The sequence below is a fragment of the Stegostoma tigrinum genome, chromosome 8 (genome assembly GCF_030684315.1).
Source record: "Stegostoma tigrinum isolate sSteTig4 chromosome 8, sSteTig4.hap1, whole genome shotgun sequence".
Lineage (NCBI taxonomy): Eukaryota > Metazoa > Chordata > Chondrichthyes > Orectolobiformes > Stegostomatidae > Stegostoma > Stegostoma tigrinum.
Window position 1 is genome coordinate 97,791,086 of NC_081361.1, and position 24,141 is coordinate 97,815,226.

Genomic DNA, 24,141 nt, shown 5'->3' on the forward strand with positions numbered 1-24,141 from the left:
TTAGGTTATCCAGCCATTTCTGTATTGCTACAGGGAGCTATATGCAAAAAGTGACTAGGTGAAGTCTGTCTTATATTGCTCAAGCCTGACACCACATTGGGTACAGTTTGAGTGCCCTGTTAAAGTTTTATAAGAAACTCAAGAGATTCTTTTTACCATTGTCGTAGAGTTCTTCAGTTTTATACAAGGATGTTCTGACACACCTCTGAAGCAGGTTGAACTCAAACTTGACCCTCGTAGTTCAGAGATAAGGGCATTACCACTGTGCCACTCAGGCCCTGCGCCCTTCCCTGTAAAGTGAAATAGTGACAGGGGTATTCCTTCCCATCACCTTCATTTGAGAGGCCGATTTGCAAGTGCTACTGCAGTTGAAATTCAGAATCTTCTGTTTACGAGCAAACTTCTTTTAAATTCTGATCAGAGACAATGGGAACTGCAGATGCTGGAGAATCCGAGATAGCAAGGTGTGGAGCTGGACGAACACAGGCCAAGCAGCATCTTAGGAGCACAAAAGCTGACGTTTCAGGTCTAGACCCTTCATCAGAAAAGGGGGATGGGGAGAGGATTCTGAAATAAATAGGGAGGGGGCTGTTGGGGTGGGGTGGGGGGAGGCAGACCGAAGATGAATAGAGGAGAAGATAGGTGGAGAGGAGAGTACAAGTGGGGACGTAGGGAGGGGTTAGGTAATCCCGGGGAGGAAGGACAGGTCAAGGGGGTGGGATAAGGTTAGTGTGTAGGAAATGGAGGCACGGGCTTGAGGTGGGAGGAGGGTTAGGTGAGAGGAAGAACAGGTTAGGCAGGCGGGGACGAGCTGGGCTGGTTTTGGGATGCCGTGGGGGTAGGGGAGATTTTGAAGCTGGTGAGATTCACATTGATACCATTGGGCTGCAGGGTTCCCAAGCGGAATATGAGTTGCTGTTCCTGCAACCTTCGGGTGGCATCATTGTGGCACTGCAGGAGGCCCATGATGGACATGTCATCTAAAGAATGGGAGGGGGAGTTAAAATGGTTCGCGACTGGGAGGTGCAGTTGTTTATAGCGAACCGAGCATAGGTGTTCTGCAAAGTGGTCTCCAAGCCTCCGCCTGGTTTCCCCAATGTGGAGGAAGCCACAGCGGATGCAGTATACCACATTGGTGGATATGTAGGTGAACATCTGCTTGATGTGGAAAGTCATCTTGGGGCCTGGGATAGGGGTGAGGGAGGTGGCGTGGGGAAAAGTGTAGCACTTCCTGCGGTTGCAGGGGAAAGTGCCGGGTGTGGTGGTGTTGGAGGGGTGTGTGGAGCGGACAAGGGAGTCCCGGAGAGACACTCTGGAAGGCAGACCAGGGTGGAGATGGAAAAATGTCTTTCGTAGTGGGGTCGGATTGTAGATGGCGGAAGTGTCGGATGATGTGGATTTCGGCTGTACATGTGGGCTAACTAACCTAGATCGAGCAGTCTTCTCTGCCTTAATTTGCATTGGACCTAGGCAGTATAGACCAGCCTGGCTGAAACTAGTTATGCTGTTGATTCTTGAAGATTAGCTGCAATATAATTATATCAACCAATCTGCGTTGCATCTAATAAATTCTGCTTGAACAGGAAATCTTCCTTTTAATTTAAACTTAGGTATTGGTCCCAAAATGTCACATTCAGTTAGTCTTGGTCTTCTCTTGGCTCAAGATATGCCAGGACCTGTTTAACAGGAAATGGCTGGTTTATGGGGAATTAATTGTTTTATGATCTCTTGTTGGTAATGCCATTACCACAACCTGCTTGAGTCTCTGGAAATGTGCCTAAGCAAGTGTTCACATGCTGTTTGATCATGGGAACTGTCACAGTCAAGCTTGATTCTATGCTCATTTGTCCACACATTCTTATAATAGCAAAGTAAGATTTTTCTTTTAGCCTTTTCCTCAATAAAAGTGAAAATCGACCTTGCACCCAAGCAATCTGCAGTCATATGTTACTGTAACTCTTTTCATTTAATAGTGACAGGCTTTGAAAAAGGATTTTCTGTTCTTGAAGTTGATACCAAGTTTGTAGATTAATATATCCATCATTCTCATTTCTTTCAAATAGATGTGCTATTATTGTTAGGAGAAGTCCTGTTGTAATCTGCTGATTTTGGTTTAATTCACTGTTTCAAGTTGCTCCCGTGAGTACGATAACTGACAGCACTCTACCAGGTAGCACTTCACCTAGTGCTAAAGAGCTTAAAACCAGCTGTATTGGTACAACTGGACATTACCAGGGCAATCTGTAACGGTATTGTTGGATGACCTTAGCAGTTCAAGTAGACATAAAACAAAATATGACATTTCCATCACTGTTTCACTGGAGTCCTGCTGATAATTGAGTTACTTGTTTTCTGAGAACATTTTAAAGATGTTTGGAATGCACATATGAAAGATATAGTGAAAGATTCAACATATTCACCTAATCTGGTGTGAATGTTTTGGCCTCTGGTTAATGCTCATCAACTTTCCTGTAGTTATGTACAGAATTTTGTCATTTGATGCTAAAGACAGCTTTGCTAAACTCACTAAGCAGAAAGCTTCTTCATTTTATACGTGTGCTTATAGCCAGCTGAATACTTTTAATGACGTAAATTCTCATTCTTTCACGACAAGATTGAAGCTACATAATGCTGAGAGCATAACCAAAGTAGATTTTTCTGTACTTTAATAATCATACATTCACAACCTCGTGTCTTACTGGACAGTGATCAGCAGCGACACAATCTGCAGAGATAGTCGGAATTGCCGATGCTGGAGAATCTGACATAACAACGTGTACAGCTGGATGACGACAGCAGGCCAAGTAGCATCAGAGGAGAAGGAAAGCTGACGTTTTGGGTGGAGACCCTTCTTCAGAAATGGGGGAGGGGAAGGAAATTCTGAAATAAATAGGGAGAGAGGGGGAGGTGGATAGAAGATGGATAAAGGAGAAGATAGGTGTAGAGGAGACAGATAGGTCAACGAGGCAATCTGCAGTTTGTTTTTCCTGTTTTCAGAGTTCCAGACTTACACTATTGTATTAACCCACTTTATAGATATTTTTAATCATTCAATTCAGACAGACCATGCCACACTTCTGGAGCAGCTGGTATCTCCTGGCTCAGAGGTAGAATCACTGTCACTATGCTGCGAGACGCCAATATATAGATGTTTTGAATCAACATATCTCCCCCCACAGCCTAGGATAGATTTGAACTCATGGCTTAGAGGTACTATCACTGCACCATAAGAGCCCCTGACTGAGATCAGTTAGTTGTGCATGAATGAGGTATCAAACAGGCCCTGGCCTGTGTGGTTTAGAGGATACTCCATGGTAACCCTCACTGTGAAAATCAGGCTGAGATAGAACTAGCTAGTTAGGTGAGGAGAAAGGAACCAATCCACTGAGAGGGGAAAAATACCTTTGTCTTGGTTCCAGGAGAATAAGAAAATAAAGCTTCACTTCAAGAACAGAATAAACATTACTATGGAACAGAATTGTCAGTTATCTTAAAAGTTTAATGGTAGAGTCTGGAATTCAGAGGATAAATTGTCCACTGAAGTGTTCAGCAAATATTGCTTTCACTTTATTGCAGTAAGATCGTGACCTTGAAATTATTGAACTGTTAGAATTGAATTATCGATATGGGAATTCTGGTATGGAAAGTTCGACTTAGTAAGCTTGTCATTGAAAAGCACCATCTGGTTCACTGTTTTTCCTAAATGATATTAATCCTTACTTGGTCAGGCCTGCATGTGACTCCAGATCCACAGAAATGTGCTAACTCTTACCTACTGTTGGCGTTTAAAGATGGGCAACAAAAAATGCCTATATCCCATGATCTGTTTTTCAGAACAAAACAGACCTAAACTGCATGCACTTCTAATCTAATTTTTTAAGCATTTGGTATTTTATTTGAAATGTTCAAATGCATAAAGATACACACTTTTTTATTTCAGCTGATATACTCTCTTGTTGCCTAATTTCATAATCTTTAAAATCTGATTTTTATTGTTGGCACTTCCAACCTTTTACATCTATATCTGTCTTTACAAAAACAATTATCAAAGTTTTAATGAAATAGAAAATTTGAATCTTTCTCCTTGTTAATGTCTGATTAAACGTGACTCAATTCAATGCGTTGAGCGACATTTTGTTTGGAGCGAGAGAGTTCATGGAATGAAAAGGAACCTGCTTTGGACATGTGTGCAGATTTATGCTTGATGATTAAAATAAATGCCTGCACCTACACGCTTTTGTCATGATCAGCATGTGAAAATAGAAAATGCAACACAACTATTTCAAATTTGTTGTACTGTTGTGAATTAAAGTATATTATTAATCTGCTTCTGCAAATCTGCCCTGAAGTACCCTGCGAAAGTCATGTGTTTGGTGTTGTAAAAGTACCTTACTTTGTGTTTATTTGTGCGGGTGTTATTTTTCTGACGGTCCATTCGTAACTTGTTTAGTGCAGGGGTGGAAAAATTGTTCTGGGAATTAACGCTGTAGAGCCATCTCCATTAGGTGGATTCTCAAGAATTGGGTAGTAGGTCAGAACGAAAGGCTGAAAACTTGATACCCAGACGTCTTGTATACCATTTGACCTGGCCATTGGACAAATGTCTCTAACCCCTCCAATTATTCCAATGTAGTCAGATTTGAGATTGTGAGAGTTTGTTGTTACATGCCTGACAGTCACAAGAAAAAATTTTAGGATGAAATTTGTTCGTTCATGATCAGATACTTAGTCCAACATCAGAAGTCTCCTTTTCTCAATCCCCCCTTTTACCCTTTGCAGCAACTACAACTTTTCGTTAAGTATAAGTTCATTGAGTTAACCATTATGCAAATATAGCATCAAATTGCACCTAAGGTGAAATTCATAATGTTACCTTGAGAACACTTAAGGGCAGAAAAACAAAAAACAATCAAAGCTAAAAGTTCCCTTTAAGATTTAGTATTACGACCTCCAGGAATTGACTGGCTCTGCAGTAGTTATAGAAGTTAAACTTCAGTCCCCAATTCTCACTTTTTCCACTGCCTTGTTGGGTATGGGTGATTTACTAACTTAAGTGTAGAAAATGTTTAAATGATGGTCTTAATTTTGGTAGTGTGAAATGTACTGTGTGTTGTATTTGTAATTCATCCTTTCTACTGTGGTTAAATTCATGAACTTTTTTCTCTCCTTTTCTTCTCATCATCTCATCCCTTTGGTTACTTGGGGTGAATTGTCCTGAAAACCTTTGATGAACTGTAGAGACCTTTGGTATGCGCGTTATTTCGTAAGAAGCCCAAAGTCACAGAAAGTCAATTTTTCAAAAACATTAAAATTAAGTGCCTTAACAAAAATAATAATTAGAATTAAATGAAAATCTAACAATGTTGTTGACAAACACAAAATAAATTGTATTTTTTCATTTATGTGGCAGAGATTTTATCTGCATTTTAATTTGAAAATGGTCCCAAATAGATTGGAGAAAACCAAGAAATATCATACATGCATGTAAATGTCTGATATTTGAAATGTAAATATAAAATTAAAAAAAGCCTTGATTTATATTTCTTGCTGAACATACATTGGCATTGTTATACAAGTCATCTACTTTCAGAGGAAACAGGTTGTAGAGCTGGATGAACACAGCAGGCCAAGCAGCATCAGAGGAGCAGGAGGGCTGACATTTCTAGGCCTGAAACGTCAGCCTTCTTGCTCCTGTGATGCTGCTTGGCCTGCTGTGTTCATCCAGCTCTACACCTTGTTATCTCAGATTCTTCAGCATCTGCAGTTCCTACTATCTCTAAAACTACTTTCAGAGGATCTGTGCAGCAACCATAATAGTACTTGACCAAAATAAACACAGATCATTTTTCAATGATGATTTGAGATCTTAAATTTCCAACAGATCAGAAGAAAGTCAGACTGACCCTACAAAAATTGTCTTTACAGAAGTCAAAAATTCAACCTTCTGTGACTCTGAGCAGCTTTGTTTTGCTTTGTTTCATAGCTGTTGTGTGTCTTTGCTTGTGGTCATTGTGCATTCCAATTCATTGCTGGATAGCTGTTAACATTAAAACTTGCTTGCCTAGCTGCTGCTTTGGGTTTTTTTTTAAAAAAACGTTGTGTGTTGCAAACTGGTAGCACTCGCTACAAGTTCTGAATAAAATACTCAACTGAGAAGCTTAAAATGTGTGCAGAAGAAATGTTAAAAAATATAGTTTGATATCTTGTGTATAAGTAGTTTTACATGTCTGGTGATCTTTTAAGTAGGTTTGATTTTAAATATTTATTTTTGCTGTGATAACTACTTATACCCTTGATACTATAATTGTCGTTTTCATAAGCTATGCTTCTAACGTCTCCTTTATTATTTTAACCACAAATCTATCTTTGTTTTATAGTGAAAGAGTTCTTAGCCAAAGCCAAAGAAGATTTCTTGAGAAAATGGGAAAGTCCACCACAGGTATGTGTTAGATTGTTATGCTTCAGTGTCATTGCTGTAGAAGAATAATATTGTGGAGAAAAGACTTGAAGACCACTTTGTATGATGAAATCAGAGGGGAGGGAACTGAGAGAATTGGGGGTTTCAGTGTATAGACTAAATCCATCTCTAAACAAATCACATGAAGTAAGTTTTGGGCAGTATCAGGCCTATAATCTATGGCCTTTGCTATGTATTAAGCAGACTTCTTCACCAGATAGAGAATAGAAAATAGTTGAGACTGTGCAGAGTAATGCTGTCAAAGGAATTTTACTTTAATTGCTTATGGTACTGCAAGTGATTGATGCCCACACCAAACATTTAAATCCTGAACTTAAATGTTGGGTGCATTCTTAACTTGAGTAGAACACTTAAAAGAAATGGGAACTATTAGTTAAATACCCAAACAGGAGTTTACCATTAGAACATATCTTGGGTTATCCACTAAAATTTAATACTATAGATTTGGTATTAAATATCAAGGTCAGTTTTTTGCATTTTTTTTCTTTTGAACTTTTGAGTAGCAATAATAACAGGATAAGAACTCTGGCTGTGGTTAAGTTCTACGTTAGGTGCCGTACAAGTTGATTTAGCAAAGCATTTCCTCATCTTTGCTCACTGCTAATTGGGTTTTTCAAGCAACAGCTCCAAATGTTAAGTTGTAATTTCTCTTAATTTTCTACTGTGTAAGCTTTTCGCCCAACTTTTCCTCCTTTTTTACACCTGATGACACTTGCAGGCCTGTGGTACAAATTGTTGCCCAGCTACATTGTTGACACAGCTATTTTTCACGTATGTTCAGACAAAACACCCAAGAGAAATTAATAAAACCATGCCAAGTTCTTCTGGTAATCAGTGTCTTCCTGAATGTGGAGCAGTTTCAATGGGCCAGTAGCCTACTTCTGCTATATCTTATGAATTTAGTCACATGTACCTCAACCTTCAGAGGAAATTAACAGCAATTAGGAGCAGGCACCTGATGTTTTCCCTACTCCAATCCAAAATAGTGCTCTGAACAACCAAATTGGTGCTATTCAATCAATAATCAGCAAAATTGACTTGGATCAGTGGTAGCTGAGGATTTTAGAATTTCTGGAATCTTCTGTGAGCTTGTTAGTGCCTTTGCAGGCTATTCCTACTGTGATTTTTTTTTCCCAAAGTTAAATGGCATTGAAATTAGACGTCGATTTAGTATCATCAATTCAATATGTATCATCTGAAGAACCAGTGGACAAAGTGTCTATCATTGAACTTTTGTAATCGGTACTTTGTAGTAGCACTTGTACATCAATTTTGTTGATGATTCCTGAGATTAGGTCAGAAACTGTAGAAACAAAATTAGGCCATTTGACCCAATTGAGACTGCTCCACCTTTCGATGGGTTGAGTAACACATGAGCCACTATTCTCCTGCCTTCTCGTTGTAATCCTTGATCCCCTGACCAATCAAGATCCTATCTATCTCTATCTTAAATTCACTCAATGACTTGGTCTCCACGGATTCACCAGTTTCTGGCTAAAGAAATTCCTCCTCCTTTCCATTCTAAAAGGTTGTCCCTTCACTCTGAGGTTGTGCTTTTAGGTCCTATTCAGTCCTACTAATGGAAACGTCTTCTCCATGTCCACGCTATCCTCTCAGTATTCTGTAAGTTTTAATCAAATCCCCCTGCCTCATCCTTTTAAACTCCACCAAGTACAGACCCAGAGTTTTCAACTCCTCCTTCTCATATCACATGCCATTCATTCCTTGGATCTTTCTTGTAAACCTCCTCTGGACACTGTCTAATGCCAGCACCCCCTTCCTTAGATACAAGTCCGAAACCACTTCCAAATGTGGTCTGACCAGAACCTTGCATGACCTCAGCGTTACATTTCTGCTGTTGTATTCCAGCCCTCTGAAAATTACACTCTCTCTTGCCTTTTCTGTTGTAAAATGAAAGCAGAAGTGCTTGGAAAAATTCAGTAGGTCTGATGTTGTCTGTAGGTAGAAAACAGAGTTACTGTTTTGCACTAGTAACCTTCTACAGAACTGCTGTCTTTGTTGTGCTCCTTACTTTTGAATGACCAGTTGGTAACATCGATTTTGCAAAGGTGACTGATTCAGTGAGCTCGAAGTACTATTTTCATAACTTTCTGATTGAGCTATTAATTTATTTTTATGTTGAGTATCACCTTGGAACGATTTGGATACAGTGCAGGACTGCTGTTTACAGTTATTCTAAAGCACCTGTGTCCAAACTACATTTGTAACTCTGACTTTCTTGAGTTGGATCTATGTATATCATTTTGTATAAATTACCCTGACATCCAGGGTTTAGAGCATTTACAAAGAATAGGGAGGGGGGAAAAAGAGGAGGGGGTGTAGCACTACTAATCAGAGAGGGTATCACAGCTACAGAAGCTTCCATTGTCGAGGAAGATCTGCCTACTGAGTCAGTGTGGGTGGGAATTAGGAACAGCAAGGGAGGAGTCACCTCGTTAGGGGTTTACTACAGGACCCCCAATAGCAGCAGGGAGATTGAAGAAAGCATAGGCCGGCAGATTTTGGAAAAGTGTGGACATAATAGGGTTGTTGTAATGGGTGACTTTGACTTTCCCAATATTGATTGGAACCTCCTTCGAGCAAAAGATTTGAATGGAGTTGTTTTTGTAAGGTGTGTTCAGGAGGGTTTCCTAACTCAGTACGTTGACAGGCCGACGAGGGGAGAGGCCATTCTAGATTTGGTGCTCGGAAACGAGCCGGGGCAGGTATCAGATCTTGTGGTGGGAGAGCGTTTTGGTGATAGTGACCATAACTGCCTCACATTCTACATAGCTATGGAGAAAGAGAGGATTAGGCAAAATGGGAGGATATTTAATTGGGGAAGAGGAAACTATGATGCGATTAGACATGAGTTAGGAAGCATGGACTGGGAGCAATTGTTCCATGGCAAAGGCACTATAGCCATGTGGAGACTGTTTAAGGAAACAGTTGTTGCGAGTGATGAATAAATATGTCCCTCTGAGACAGGCAAGAAGGGGTAAGATAAAGGAACCTTTGGATGATGAGAGCGGTGAAGGGGTAAGATAAAGGAACCTTTGGATGATGAGAGCGGTGGAGCTTCTTGTGAAAAGGAAGAAGGTAGCTTACATAAGGTGGAGGAAGTTAGGGTCAAGCTCAGCTCTAGAGGATTACAGGCAGGTGAGGAAGGAGCTCAAAAATGGTCTGAGGAGAGCCAGGAGGGGGCACGAGAAAGGCTTGGCAGAACGGATTAGGGAGAACACAAAGGCATTTTACACTTGAGGAATAAGAGAATGGTCAAAGAAAGAGTAGGGCCGATCAGGGATAGCATAGGGAACTTGTGTGTGGAGTCTGAGGAGGTAGGGGAAGCCCTAAATGAGTTTTTTGCTACTGTCTTTACGAAAGAAACGAACTTTGTAGTGATTGCAACCTTTGTAGAGCAGGTGTGCATGCTGGAATGGATAGAGATAGAGGAAGCTGATGTGCTGAAAATTTTGTCAAACATTAAGATTGACAAGTCGCCAGGCCCAGACCAGATTTGTCCTCGGCTGCTTTGGGAAACGAGAAATGCAATTGCTTCGCCACTTGCGAAGATCTTTGCATCCTCGCTCTCCACTGGAGTCGTACCTGAGGACTGGAGAGAGGCAAATGTAATCCCTCTCTTCAGGAAAGGAAATAGGGAAATCCCTGGCAATTACAGACCAGTAAGTCTCATGCCTGTCGTCTGCAAGGTGTTAGAAAGGATTCTGAGGGATATGATTTATGACCATCTGGAAGAGCATGGCTTGATTAAATGCAGTCAACACGGCTTTGTGAGGGGCAGGTCATGCCTCACAAACCTTATCAAGTTCTTTGAGGATGTGACTAGAAAAGTTGATGAGGATCGAGCTGTGGATGTGGAGTATATGGACTTCAAGGCATTTGATAAGGTTCCCCGTGGTAGGCTCATTCAGAAGGTCAGGAGGAATGGGATACAGGGGAACTTAGCTGTCTGGATACAGAATTGGCTGGCCAACAGAAGACACTGAGTGGTAGTAGTAGGAAAATATTCTGCCTGGAAGTCAGTGGTGAGTGGTGTTCCACAGGGCTCTGTCCTTGGGCCTCTACTGTTTGTAATTTTTATTAATGACTTGGATGAGGGGATTGAAGGATGGGTCAGCAAGTTTGCAGACGACACGAAGGTCGGAGGTGTCGTTGACAGTATAGAGGGCTGTTGTAGACTGCAGTGGGACATTGACAGGATGCAGAGATGGGCTGAGAGGTGGCAGATGGAGTTCAACCTGGATAAATGCGAGGTGATGCATTTTGGAAGGTCGAATTTGAAAGCAGAGTACAGGATTAAGGATAGGATTCTTGGCAGTGTGGAGGAACAGAGGGATCTTGGTGTGCAGATACATAGATCCCTTAAAATGGCCACCCAAGTGGACAGGGTTGTTAAGAAAGCATGTGGTGTTTTGGCTTTCATTAGCAGGGGGATTGAGTTTAAGAGTGGTGAGATCTTGTTGCAGCTCTATAAAACTTTGGTTAGACCGCACTTGGAATACTGCGTCCAGTTCTGGGCGCCCTATTATAGGAAAGATGTGGATGCTTTGGAGAGGGTTCAGAGGAGGTTTACCAGGATGCTGCCTGGACTGGAGGGCTTATCTTATGAAGAGAGGTTGACTGAGTTCGGACTTTTTTCATTGGAGAAAAGGAGGTGGAGAGGGGACCTAATTGAGGTATACAAGATAGTGAGAGGCATAGATAGAGTTGATAGCCAGAGACTATTTCCCAGGGCAGAAAAGGCTAACATGAGGGGTCATAGTTTTAAGCTGGTTGGAGGAAAGTATAGAGGGGATGTCAGAGGCGGGTTCTTTACACAGAGAGTTGTGAGAGCATGGAATGCGTTGCCAGCAGCAGTTGTGGAAGCAAGGTCATTGGGGACATTTAAGAGACTGCTGGACACGCATATGATCACAGAAATTTGAGGGTGCATAAATGAGGATCAATGGTCGGCACAACATCGTGGGCTGAAGGGCCTGTTCTGTGCTGTACTGTTCTATGTTCTATGTTCTATCATCAAATGGTGAACTGAGCAAAGTAAATGAAACTTTTTTTTTGGATTCTTCTGTTTAAATTCAACTTGATAATGTGAAATAAATTCTGCAGATCCTGGAAATCTGAAAGAAGCACAGAATGTTAGAGAAACTCAGTTAGCCTGACAGTATCTGTGGCGAGAGAAACAGTTAAATATTTTGAGTCTGGTATGACTTTCGAACTGTAAGGTGTTGGAAAATGTTTTTGTATTTCTGACAAGAGGTAGAGGAGGAACAAAAAGGCAGTCGGTTTAGAGACCCAATGCAAAAAACAAAGGAGATGTTCGTGGAGGAAAAAACAAAAATAAATACACAGAGGGCAAAAGGGAGAGAATCGATCCTTGCTGCTAAGTGCAAAGTAAGACATAAGCAAGACGCAACGTGGGAATTGCAGGGGGGAGGTGTGGAGAGAACTTAAGAAAAATGGAGAGCATTTAAAAAGTTTCTGAAGTTATTGAATTCATTGTTGAAATCTAGAGGCTGTACATATCTAAGTGGAAAGTCTCCCCTTCCCCCACCGCATCCCAAAACCAGCCCAGCTCTTCCCCTCCACCCACTGCATCCCAAAACCAGTCCAACCAGTCTCTGCCTCCCTAACCTGTTCTTCCTCTCACCCATCCCTTCCTCCCACCCCAAGCCGCACCTCCATCTCCTTCCTACTAACCTCATCCCACCTCCTTGATCTGTCCGTCTTCCCTGGACTGACCTATCCCCTCCCTACCTCCCCACCTATACTCTCTTCTCCACCTTATCTTCTTTTCTCTCCATCTGCGGTCCGCCTCCCCCTCTCTCCCTATTTATTCCAGAACCCTCACCCCATCGCCCTCTCTGATGAAGGGTCTAGGCCCGAAACGTCAGCTTTTGTGCTCCTGAGATGCTGCTTGGCCTGCTGTGTTCATCCAGCCTCACATTTTATTGTATTAAGTGGAAAATGAGCTGTTTCTCAAACTTGCATTGTGCTTAATTGGAACATTGCAGCAGGCTCAGGACAGAAATATTAGCATGAGAGCAAGCTGGTTTAATGGCAGGTTGGTGTGATTCCTACAGACGAATGAACGTGTGAAAACCCCTGCTTTGCCTCTGAAAGTTGTGTGTTAAATTTGGGCATCACGGCTGCTTAACGAAATGTAAATCCAGGAGAATATGCTGAAGTACCTTTTTAGAACTGGAATCTACAGCATAGAATTACATGATAGATAACTTAAGATCTCTCTCAGGCAGTAAGCTGGCAAGAGGCTCGTCATTGGAAATTTTTATGACAGAGGTAGATAAATTCTTGACGAACAAGATACCGGGGTTGTCAGGAAAGCACAGTTGCCAGCATATTCAGATGAGCTGTGATGTTATCAAATGGTGGAGCAGTCTTGAGGACCCAAAAAGCCTACTCCTGCTCGTAATTTGTACACTGTTCATCTACTTGCTGGATGTAGAGGAAAGTGTGTTTGACATTTCTCTATCCCATTAGACACCTTCAGTGCTAGCACACGCAGATACATATCGAGATCGGAGAAGCATATAGCAAAGGCAAAGATTGGTAAAGAGACAATTTAATTTTGGTATAGATTGATGCAATATGCGGTAGCATAGATGATTATGAAGGTGCTAAAACTGGTCTCCAAATGTTTAAGTTATGGAGGAGAAATTATTCCTTTCAATGATGACATTGCTGTTAGAATGTTTTGAATATATCTTAAAAACATTTTGGATGCTGTGCAAGACTCGTCTTGATTACCCTACAATAAGCCACTTAAGTTCAAGTTGCAGCAACAGAAGGCAAAGGACTAGTGTTATCACTGGACTGATGATCTAGATGCCCAGGTAATGTTCTGAGGAAACAAAAACAAAGTTGCTGGAAAAGCTCAGCAGGTCTGGCAGCATCTGTGGAGGGAAAAGAGTTAATGTTTCAGGTCCAGTGACCCTTCCTCAGAAATGATTGTTCTGGGGACTAGGGTTCAACTCCTGCCACGGCAGATGATGGAGTTTGAATTCATAAAAAAAATCTGGTATTAAGAGTCTAATGATGACCATTGCCGATTGTTAGAAAAACCCATCTGGTTCATTAACGTCTCTTAGGGAAGGAAATTGCTGCAATCCTTATTTGAGCTGGCCTACATCTGACTGCAGACCGACAGCAATGTGGTTGACTCTCAACTACCCTCTGGACATTTAGGGATGGGCAGTAAATGCAGATGTAGCAAACAATGTCCTTATCCCATGAAGAAATAGAAAATAAGATTTGCTGGCGGAACATAAATGAAGTTCCCACTCCTAAGCATGAACACCAGGCAGACATTGGATCAGATCCAGTCTTGTACAATTAAATAAAATGCCACTGAATACCTTTGCTAGTGAGTAACATGCTTGTTAAAGTTAAAACAAATGATCATGCACCGTGAGAATTGTATTCTAGTGAGGAAGAGGGACTTGGAATGAAAATTGAGGAAGAAAACCTCTGGATGCAAGTATTTTGCTTTGGTTTTGAGGGAATGTGTTTTTTTTTTGCTTTCTCTACCTCTCCATTCCCAATGTTCCTCTGCTCGGTCAAAGAAGGGGTCACCTTGTAAAATCTACAGAAGACCTAAACTGGACTCTGTGGATACTGAAGAGCGATTACAGCATGAAGTAGCAGTGAACAACACTGAAAGCAAGACTCATTGTTTCTCTGTATCTTTCAGAACACTGCAGGCCTAGATGATTTTGAAAGGCAAAAAACACTTGGAACAGGTTCTTTTGGAAGAGTGATGTTGGTGAAACATAAAGGTTCAGAACAGTACTATGCTATGAAGATACTGGATAAACAGAAAGTAAGTACGCTGCCCAATATTATATAACAGATGGGGCACAAATGTAGATTAAAACTTGTTTCTGTAACTACCACTTGTTCGCTCTGAACGTCTTCATGCCAAAACACGTTTTGATGAAAGTGAGGGGGGGATACTAGGTCTCTGTACCAATTTTGGGGACAGTATGATAACTAAGCTATGCTTTTCACTGTACTGAGTAGTACCTTTCACCTTTCATTTCTGAATCCACTGCTTGTAAAGATTTGCTGCGTGGCACACTGGTTTGATTTTCACAGAATAATGTTAGATCAGTTAACGAAGAGGTGTCTTTCGTGAATTCTGGTTTTTGACCTTTTCCCTACTTAACTACAGAGATGGTGAAAAGGTCAGCTTCATATACGTCAGAAATATAGCAAAGCTCCAAAGACCATTTCCTTTTAAAGCTTGAACCAGCTCAACTGTCTCTAGTGCATGGTTTAACAATATCAAACCATTCACTCCAGATTTGTAAGCTAATCATTTTTCACTTAACAGAGCCAGTTGACACAGTTTGAATTCTTTGCAAGTAAAACATAACAGCTTGTTTCAAGAAGCAGCTTATTTTTACACAAGATAAATAATGCTCTAAATTCCCAATATTCTGGAATTCACATCTCAAACAACAATAGAGACTGTCCCACTAGAACAACTGAAAACAGTTGCACATATGTAGTTGGAATCACAAGCTGCAGCTTCGCTGACTAATATGGTCTTTACAGTGCAACCCTTACCCCCAACCCCCGAAGCAAGTAATGTGAAACCTGAAATCATGCCAGCAAACACAAAACCATTCCCATCCTGAATGAGAGCTCTGTTCTGATCAGTGCTTCCTGATGTCAGGACCATAAAATCTAATAATTCCTCATTTAATGTTCTAATTGCACACCTGAAAAGTGCAACTTTAGGTGTAACAGCATGAAGCACATAAGATTTTCCCAATGCAAGCAATGTAAAAGCTACAGTTAAGATCTGTTAAGACCTTTCTCAGGGAGAAAAAAAATACCCTGCAAGCTGAAATATTTGGCACATTTTTGAACTCCTCCATTTGTAAATGAACTTAAAATGCATTTTTGAAAATGAAAGAAATATGTTCCTTCTACTTCTTCCCTCCTGCTTGCTGATCTTCATGTTCCCCCACTGCTTCCCTCTCCTGAACACACTCTCAGTGATCAGTAGCTTGGAGAGACGGAAAGTGAGCGAGAGCAATAGGCACTGTCAGTGGGAGGGTCAGCAAAGCAAGAAACAAGCCATGTACTGTCTTCTGTCAGCTGATGAATGAGTGTTCCTCCACATTGAACAACACCTGAGAATTGTAAGGGAGCAAAGTGTATTCTGGGTGGGGGATTTCAATATTCACCACTGAGTGACCAGCAGCAGCAGTACTGATCAAGCTGATGGCGTCCAAAAGACATAGCTGCTAGAACAGGTCTGCCCTGGTACGAGACCTCATCCTTATCAGTCTGCAAGCTGCAGATGAATGTGTCCATGCCAGAATTAGTAAGAATGTCTCCATACAGACTATATGATGGTCAAGTCCCACCTTCACCTTGAGAATGCAACTCCCTACCACCCCCCGCCCGCCCGCCCGCAAACCCTGTTGTTCGGTGCTACCACCATGCTACATGGGACAAACTTCAAACTAACAGCTCAAGACTGTGCATTGAGGCACTGGGCCATCAGCAGAATTGTACTCCACAATCTGCACCCTCATGACCTGGCATATACCCTGCTCGACTATTACAGTCAAGCCAGAGGGTTAACCCTGGTTCATATGGAGAGTGCAGGAGTGGCACTGGGCATATCTAAAAATGAGATGGACAGGTTGGTGGCAGAGAGATTTTGAAGCTGGTGATGCAGGTAGAGGGTTATTGTGGTTGGTCAGTAGAAAGGGTGGAGCAGAAAAGTGAGTCAGAAGATGGAAGGTTGGGGGAGGAGAGATGTTGAAGCTGGTGCACCCACCTATCTCCATCTCACCTTCCCTCCCTCCAGCCCCAACCCCTCCCTCTATTTATTTCTGGGCTTCCCTTCTCCCTTCCCAATCTGACAAAGGGTTTAGGACCAAAACGTTGATTTTTCCTGTCCTTGGATGCTGTCTGAGAGGCTGTGCTTACCCAGCTTCACATTTATTAACTCTGGCTTCCACCATCTGCAGTCCTTACTGTCTCCATGTTGCTAAAAATTAGATGTTAATTTGGTGAGGCTACCAAATAGAATTATTGGTGTGCCAATCTGCATAAGATCAAATTATAGACTAGGCTAAGTGATCCCACGACCAACAGCTCAGATCTAAGCACAGCAGTCCTGTCACATCCTGTTGTAAATGGTAGTAGGCAATTAAAATTTACTGGAAGAAGATGCTCCACCAATACCCTTATAGCCTATAATGGAAGGGCCCAGCACATTGGTGCAAAAGATAAGGCCAAAGGTTTCACAGCAGTCTTCAGCCAGAATTTCCAAGTGGATGATCCACCTTGGCCTCCTCCAGTGGTCACCAGCATCACAGATACCAGACTTCATTCCGTTCACTCCATGTGATGTCAAGAAATGGTTGGAGACACTGGATGCTGCAAAGGCCATGAGCCCTAACAACATACCAGCAATCGTACTGAAGACTTGTGCTCCAGAACTTGCACTTACCTAGCCAAGCTGTTCCAGAACAGTTACAACTGGGCAATATGGCAAACTGCCCAGGTATGTCCTGTATATAAAATGTAGGACAAATCCAATCTGTCCAATTATCACTCCATCAGTCTACTCTCAATCATCAGTAAATTGGTGGAAGGTGTCATTAAGAAACACCTGCTCAGTGATGCCCAGTTTGGGTTCCACCAGGGCCACTCAGCTCCTGATGTCATTACAGCCTTGGTTCAAACATGGACCAGAGCTAAATCCCAAAGATGAAGTGAAAATGACAGCCCTTGACCTCAAACTGCATTTGACAGTGTGACTTCAAGGAGCCGTAGCAAAACTGAAAACAGTGGCTGTCAGGGTCAGACACTCCCCTGGTTGAAATCATACCTGGCACACAGGAGAGGTGTTGTGGTTGGAGGTCAGACCTCTGAGCTCCAGAACATCTCTGCAGGAGTTCCTCAGGGTGGTGTCCGAGGCCTCACCATCTTCAGCTGCTCCATCGATGGCCTCCCCTCCATGAGGTAAGAAGTGGGGATGTTGGCTGATGAGCACAGTGTTCAGCACCATTCGTGACTCAGATACCAAGGCTGTCCATGTACAAATGCAGCAAGACCTGGACAATATCCATGCTTGAACTGACAAGAGGCCACACAAATGGCAGGCAGTGACCATTTCCAATAAGAAACAGTCTAACCACTACCCCTTGAAATTCAATGGTGTTGCTGTCACTGAATCCCCGCTGTAAAAATCCCAGGGGTTACTGTTAACCAAAAATTCAACAGGATTGGCCACATAAACACAGTGGCAACAAGAGTAGGTCAGAGGCAAGGAATACTGCAGCAAGTAACTCAACTTCTGACTCCCCAAAGTCCACCTAACATCTACAAGGCACAAGTCAAGAGTGTGATGGAACACTCCCTACTTGCCTGGAAAAGTACATCTCTAACAACAGTCAAGAAACTTGACACCATCCAGGACAAGGCAGCCCACTTAATTGGCACCACATCCACAAGCATTCACTCCCTCCACCACCAATACTCAGTTGCATCAGTGGGGACCGTCTACAAGATGCACCACAGAAATTCACCAAAGATCCTCAGACAGCACCTTCCAAACCCGTGACCACTTCCATCTGGAAGAGCAAGGGCAAGCAGATACATGGCAACACCACAATCTGAGCTCCCCTCCAAGCCACTCATCATGCTGACTTGGAAACAAATTGACATTCCTTCACTGTCACTAGAACAACATCCTGGAATTCCCTCCTGAGCAACATTGTGGGTCAACCCTTAAGAGAACTGCAGCAGTTCATGAAGCAGCTTACCACCATCACCTCAAGGGCAGCTAGGGATAGGCAATAAATGGTGGTCAGCCAGCAATGCCCATGACTCAAGTGAATGAAACAAAAGCAGGAGGAAGCAGGAAGGGTTTTAGTGAGCTTGCTTCAGAAAAACAAGCACGACCTGCTAAGCGAATAAAGCTGATACTACTTTTGTTTGTGAATTGTGGGCGTAGCTAGCTCAGCTGTAAATTGTTACCCATTCCTAATTGCTGTTGAGAAGGTGGTAGTGTGCTGCCTCCTTGCTCTGCTGCAGCTCATTGTAGGAAGACGCTGTTTGGAAGGGGATTCTCAGACATTTTGCACGTAGAATTACGAATTGTAAACTTTTAAGAAAATGTCAATGTTGCTTTGATTATGAGGAGACTGTTGCTTCTTGAATGCTTCTTTCCTGTTTGGCTGCAACTTTGGTGCAATCAGGTCTCAATGCTACATTGAGGCAGGAACAGACTGTAGAAAATAGGAGCAGGGATAGGCCATTCAGCCCTTCAATTCCCTCCACCCATCATCATGTAAGGCTCCTTAGCCAGCACAGTAGCCTATTGCTGTTTCCCGCTGCCTCTTTTCTCTCCTCCCCTACATCAGTTGATTCCTTTAGCCCCAAGGGCTAAGTCTAACTCCATCTTTAAATCATACATTAGCAAAACTGTTGAGTCTATACTGGCCCAGCTATATTCACGGTGTTAAAGTGGAGTTTCACTGAATCAGACAACCTGAAAAAGGGAATAAAACGAAACTGCAGTTGTTAGTCATCTGAAACCAAAAAAAAATGAAAATTACTAGAGAAGTGCAACAGGTTTGGCAGCATCTGTGGTAAGAAAACAGACTTAATCGTTCGAGACCAGTGACCCCCTCAGAACAAAAAAGATTTGCTTTACTAGTCAAGTTCCCCTGGTAAAGCTGCTTTTAAAAAAAATTCATTAGTGGGACACGGGAGTCGCTGGCTGGCAAGTATTTGTTGCCCTTGGGAAGGTGATGGTGAAACTGCTTTCTTGAACCACTGCAGTCAACCTGTTGTGGGTTGACCCACAATGTAATTTGAGAGGGAATTCCAGGATTTTGACCCAGTGACAGTGAAGGAATGGTGATATGGTTCAAAGTCAGTGTCATTAGTCACTTGGAAGTGAACTTGCAGGGGATGGTGTTCCCATGTATCTGCTGCCTTTATCTTTCTAGATGGATGTGGCCATGGATTCAGAAGATCTTTGATAAATTTCTGCAGTGCTTCTTCTAGATAGTCCACACTGCTGCTGCTAAGCCTCCGTTGTGGATGCATTGGATACTTGTGAATATAGTGCCAATCAAGTGGGCTGCTTTGTCCTGGATGGTGACAAGCTTCCTGACTGTTGGTAGAGATGTATTTTTCCAGGCAAGTGGGGAGTGTTCCATCACACTCCTGACTTGTGCCTTGTGGATGGCTGGCTGGCTTTGAGGAGTCAAGGTGAGTTACTCGCTGCAGTATTCCCAGCTTCTGGCCTGCTGTTGTAGCCACTGTGTTTATATGGTGAGTTCAGTTGAGTTTCTAGTCAATGGTAACCCCTAGAATGTTGATAGTGGGGATTCAGCCACGGTAACGCCATTGAAATCCAAGAGGTGATGGTTAGATTTATGGAGCCACTTCCTCCGGTGAATTGTTTAATTGTCTGTCACCATTCACAACTGGTTGTGCCAGGATTGCAGAGCTTAGATCTGATCCAATAGTTGTGGGATGGCTCAGCTCTGTCTATTACTTGCAGTTTGGCATCCAAGTAGTCCTGTTTTGTGGCATCACCAGGTTGACGCTTCATCTGCAGGTATGTCTGGTGCTGCTCCTGGCATACCCTCCTGCCCTCTCCATTGACCCAGGGTTGATTCCTTGGTTTGATGGTAATAGTTGAGTGGGGATATGCCGGACCTTGAGGTTACAGATCGTGTTGGAGTACAAAATAAAAACCGAAAGAACTGTAAGTCAGGAGCAAAAACAAAGTTTCGGCGAAAGATCAGCATGTCTAGCAGCATCTGTGAAGAAAAAAAAAATCAGTTAACATTTCTGGTCCAGTGACCTTTCTTCGGAACCGCAATTCTGCTGTTGATTAGCCACAGTGTCTCATGGATTCCCAGTCTTGAGTTGCTAGATGTGTGTGAAGTCTGCCCCATTTAGCACGGTTATAGTGCCACACAACACAATAGAAGTTATTCTCAATGTGAACGTGGGACTTGGTCTCCACAGGGACTGTGCAATGGTCATTCTTACCGATACTGTCATGGACAGATGCAACTGCAGCTGGCAGAGTGATAAGGATCAGGTCAACTGGTTTTCGTTCTTGTTTGTTCCCTCACCCACTGCAGCAGACCCAGTCTAACATCTAAGTCCTTTAGGACCAGCTTGATCAGTAGGACTGCTGCTGATGGACGATGAAATCACCCACCCAGAGTACATTTTGTGCCCTTGTCATCCTTAGTGGATCCTCCAAATGTTGCTTGGCCTGGTGGAGTACCAATTCAACATTTCAAGCAGCCCATTATGTGGTAATCAGCAGGAGTTTTCCTTGCCCATGTTTAACCTGAAGCTGTGAGGTGTCGTGGGTCCGGAGTTAATGTCGAGGATACTATATACTCCATTTATCAGGCAATGCTACTTAAATTCTGCTGTTTGCAACCGCTGAATGCTTTTGATTTTAGAGTGTAAGGGTTTGGCGTGTTTAAAATATGTAGTATTTTGCCGATGAAAGACATTTACAGTGACACACAGATCTGAAGCATGGCTTTGTATGGTTAAAGCTTTCCGGAGAAATTGAAAACTTAAAAAGTAGCCTGTAGAAAACTGCCATATTCAGAGTAGTCTTTTTTGGGAAAGGTTGAAGTCATTGCCAGATTACTGACAGTCCTAAGATTCTCTTTTTTCCCGTGCAAGCACCTCTCTAAGATACTGGTAACTATTTTTATTGCATATTTTGACATGGTTAAGATTGGTGACTTTCAATGAAACAAATAGTGAGTGTCATAAACCAAAGTGAGCACAGGTTAGAATTCACCATTCCAAAATATAGTTGAAAATATTTAAATCAGGAGATAATATATTCCGGATGCAGGAATATTTACATAAGGGGGGAGAAAGGTAGAACGGGCTGAAGGAGCTGTCTGGCTTATTCAGATTTTCAGAAAAGCATATCTAACTTTGCATACTGTGTACATAGAGAGAGAATTTTTAACACATTTTGTTGCAAGCAAACACAGTAGCAGCAGAATCTTGAATAAAATTTCCTGTTACAATTCATATGTATGAAGTTTCTTCCTTTTGAGACTGGTTTAACAGTTGAGTTGTGAAATGAAATGTCACTGTTTCTCAGTACAGTGCAATGGTAGGTAGCTGCACTTCTACTGAAGGCTGTGTTACATTTCTGTCCTTGCAAACTTGGATTGTGTTTGGAAAAAGTTATTTTTTTAAGTTATACATGTGCAGTGTGACATCCTGCTGAGCATAAACCAACCACTTTGACCAGAGCAATTTGAGGTAATAAATTAAGCCAAAACATGCTGATTTTATTTGTGCATTAAAACACAGTGCTGCAAATGCACTATTTTCACCAGTGACCTAAGTGCACTTAACCATCAGAGTGCAGTTTGCGGCTGAATGGAGAAACAGTAAAGATTGTGTATTAAACATTCACTTCACACAACTGAATGCTAAGATGTTCGATGTTAATCAAGAGCAATATTAGAGTTTAAAAAAAACTGCACATGCTGGAATCCAGGTAGACAAACAGAAGGCAGGAAGAACACAGCAAGCCAGGTAGCATCTGGAGGAAGAAACAATCACCGTTTCAGGTATTACCCTTCTACAGGACTGCAGTATTAGTTTTCTTATGGACTTGCTAATGCTTGTGGAATTAAATTGAACCAGTATATATGTACAAAATGAGCAGTAATCTTAGTAATGTTGTAACCCAAGGAAACCTAACCAGATAAATAGAAAGCGGGACATAACACCAGCGCTTTGTCGGAGGCTCACTGATGATGTTACCTAGAATGGTGACGAAACGTCTGAAAACTAACCTTCCAGCTCAGCGAGCAAACTCACATCCAGAACCTCAACCTGAGCTACAAATCTTCTCAAAATGTTGTATCTGCCCTCTTTGCTGTCATTGACATGATTAGCATGCTACACACCTTCTAAACACACAGGAAGGAAATTACAATAGGAGTAGAGATACTTTGTGGCCTGCTTTAGAACACAGAAATTTGAGGGTGCATACCTGAGGATCAATGGTCGGCACAACATCGTGGGCTGAAGGGCCTGTTCTGTGCTGTACTGTTCTATGTTCTATGTTCTGTGTTCTATGTTCTATACCAACTACTGACTGCTCTATTAACTGTGGCCAAATGTAGAATTGTTCAATTTAAAACTGTACATTTCATGTGTGATCTTTCCAAAGGGCTAGGCATATTAAATATAGGATATAATTTTAGTCTTGGCTTTCTTTCCATCTCCAGATGCTTCTAAAACATGGATGGCCTTCTGATCAATGTGAACCCTTTTACACTTGTCCCAGGTTGCCATTTTCACATATTGAATCAGTGTGTGCACCTTACGATAACCAAGGTCAATCTTATTCTGATACATGTACTCTGTTTTGATTTATTATATATGTGTTATCTGATAAGGGTTGTTGAAATGGTGCTGTGTCTAATATGTATCACCCTGAAAATCAGCAAATAATGAGACTGTCTATTACTCCAGTTACTTTTGAGAATGATCAATGCAGGGCGGTCAAAAAACAGACATTAATAGTGAATCTTCAGAGTTAATGTTTGTCTACTTAATGTTCTTATTTATTTCCTGTCTTCTCTTTATTGAGTACTTAGGTGAAATGTGAAAGGCCAGGGTCCATAGTGCAGCACACTATGCAGAACCAAAGTTGAAAAGAGTAGTAGAGAAGATGAGCTAACTCGCCGCGCAGTGGTTAGGTGATACCAGGATCACATTTTAAAAAGCCTGTAGATTATAGGAGGAAGGGGAGCATCGAAAGGTAAGGAGTTCCACAGTTTTCAGGTCCTGTGAAATAGCGAGCTAGAGTAGGAGACAGTGTGATGAGTCTTGCTTTCAACAATATTACACTTCATCATGTACCCAGAGAGCAACAGAGGAAAGGAAAAAACTCTAGTGTAAACAAAGTTTTTAATATTTTCCTTTATCTGTGCATGCTTAATTGACTCAAACTGGACCCCGCACACAAGACTCATTTCTCTTCTCCAGCCCTAAAAGTGGAATATCAACTTCTTTTTGAGTATGACCATTGAATAGAGAATAGAGATTCACTGGTTATCCTGAACTTCATTTTGTGTTTCAATGGTTGAGCCTTAACTATATCACTCCTATGAAGTAAAATGCTGTTAATGTCATGATTCCTTCAGCAGGAATATTAAGTAATGTTATTTTCCTTAGGTTGTCAAACTGAAGCAAATAGAACATACGCTTAATGAGAAGAGAATATTGCAGGCTGTTAACTTTCCATTTCTTGTGAAATTGGAGTATTCCTTCAAGGTAAATATTCATTTCAGACTTCAGAAGGACTGTGTTGTGCATCTGCTCTCATTGTTTCCATATAGGTTGAAATGTTTTGTTTTAAAACCTTATTGACTATTTGCTCAGCTAGGAGAACTGCGAAGACTGTAATGTCTGAAAGAGGTTTGGAAAAGATTGTTCTTGAAATGCTGCTGTTTAAAAACTGAACATTTTCCTGCTAGTTTCTTAATGGTAAAATTGAAGAAACTCCATTTAGGTGCTGCTGTGGAATTAGAAACTTATGTTCACTTTTATAAAACCTGATTTCAAAT

At 41.9% G+C, this 24,141-nt stretch overlaps 1 protein-coding gene across 3 annotated transcripts in view; it reads left to right on the plus strand.

The window, feature by feature from the left end:
* The window catches only part of prkacba (protein kinase, cAMP-dependent, catalytic, beta a), a 155,787-nt gene that overhangs the window by 105,819 nt on the left and 25,827 nt on the right, over positions 1 to 24,141 (plus strand). For all 3 annotated transcript variants that reach the window (XM_048539149.2, XM_048539147.2, XM_048539146.2), the window contains exons 2-4: positions 6,378 to 6,439; positions 14,208 to 14,336; positions 23,750 to 23,848. In XM_048539149.2, coding sequence (XP_048395106.1) covers positions 6,378 to 6,439; positions 14,208 to 14,336; positions 23,750 to 23,848 — 290 coding nt within the window. The remainder of the gene's footprint in view (positions 1 to 6,377; positions 6,440 to 14,207; positions 14,337 to 23,749; positions 23,849 to 24,141) is intronic.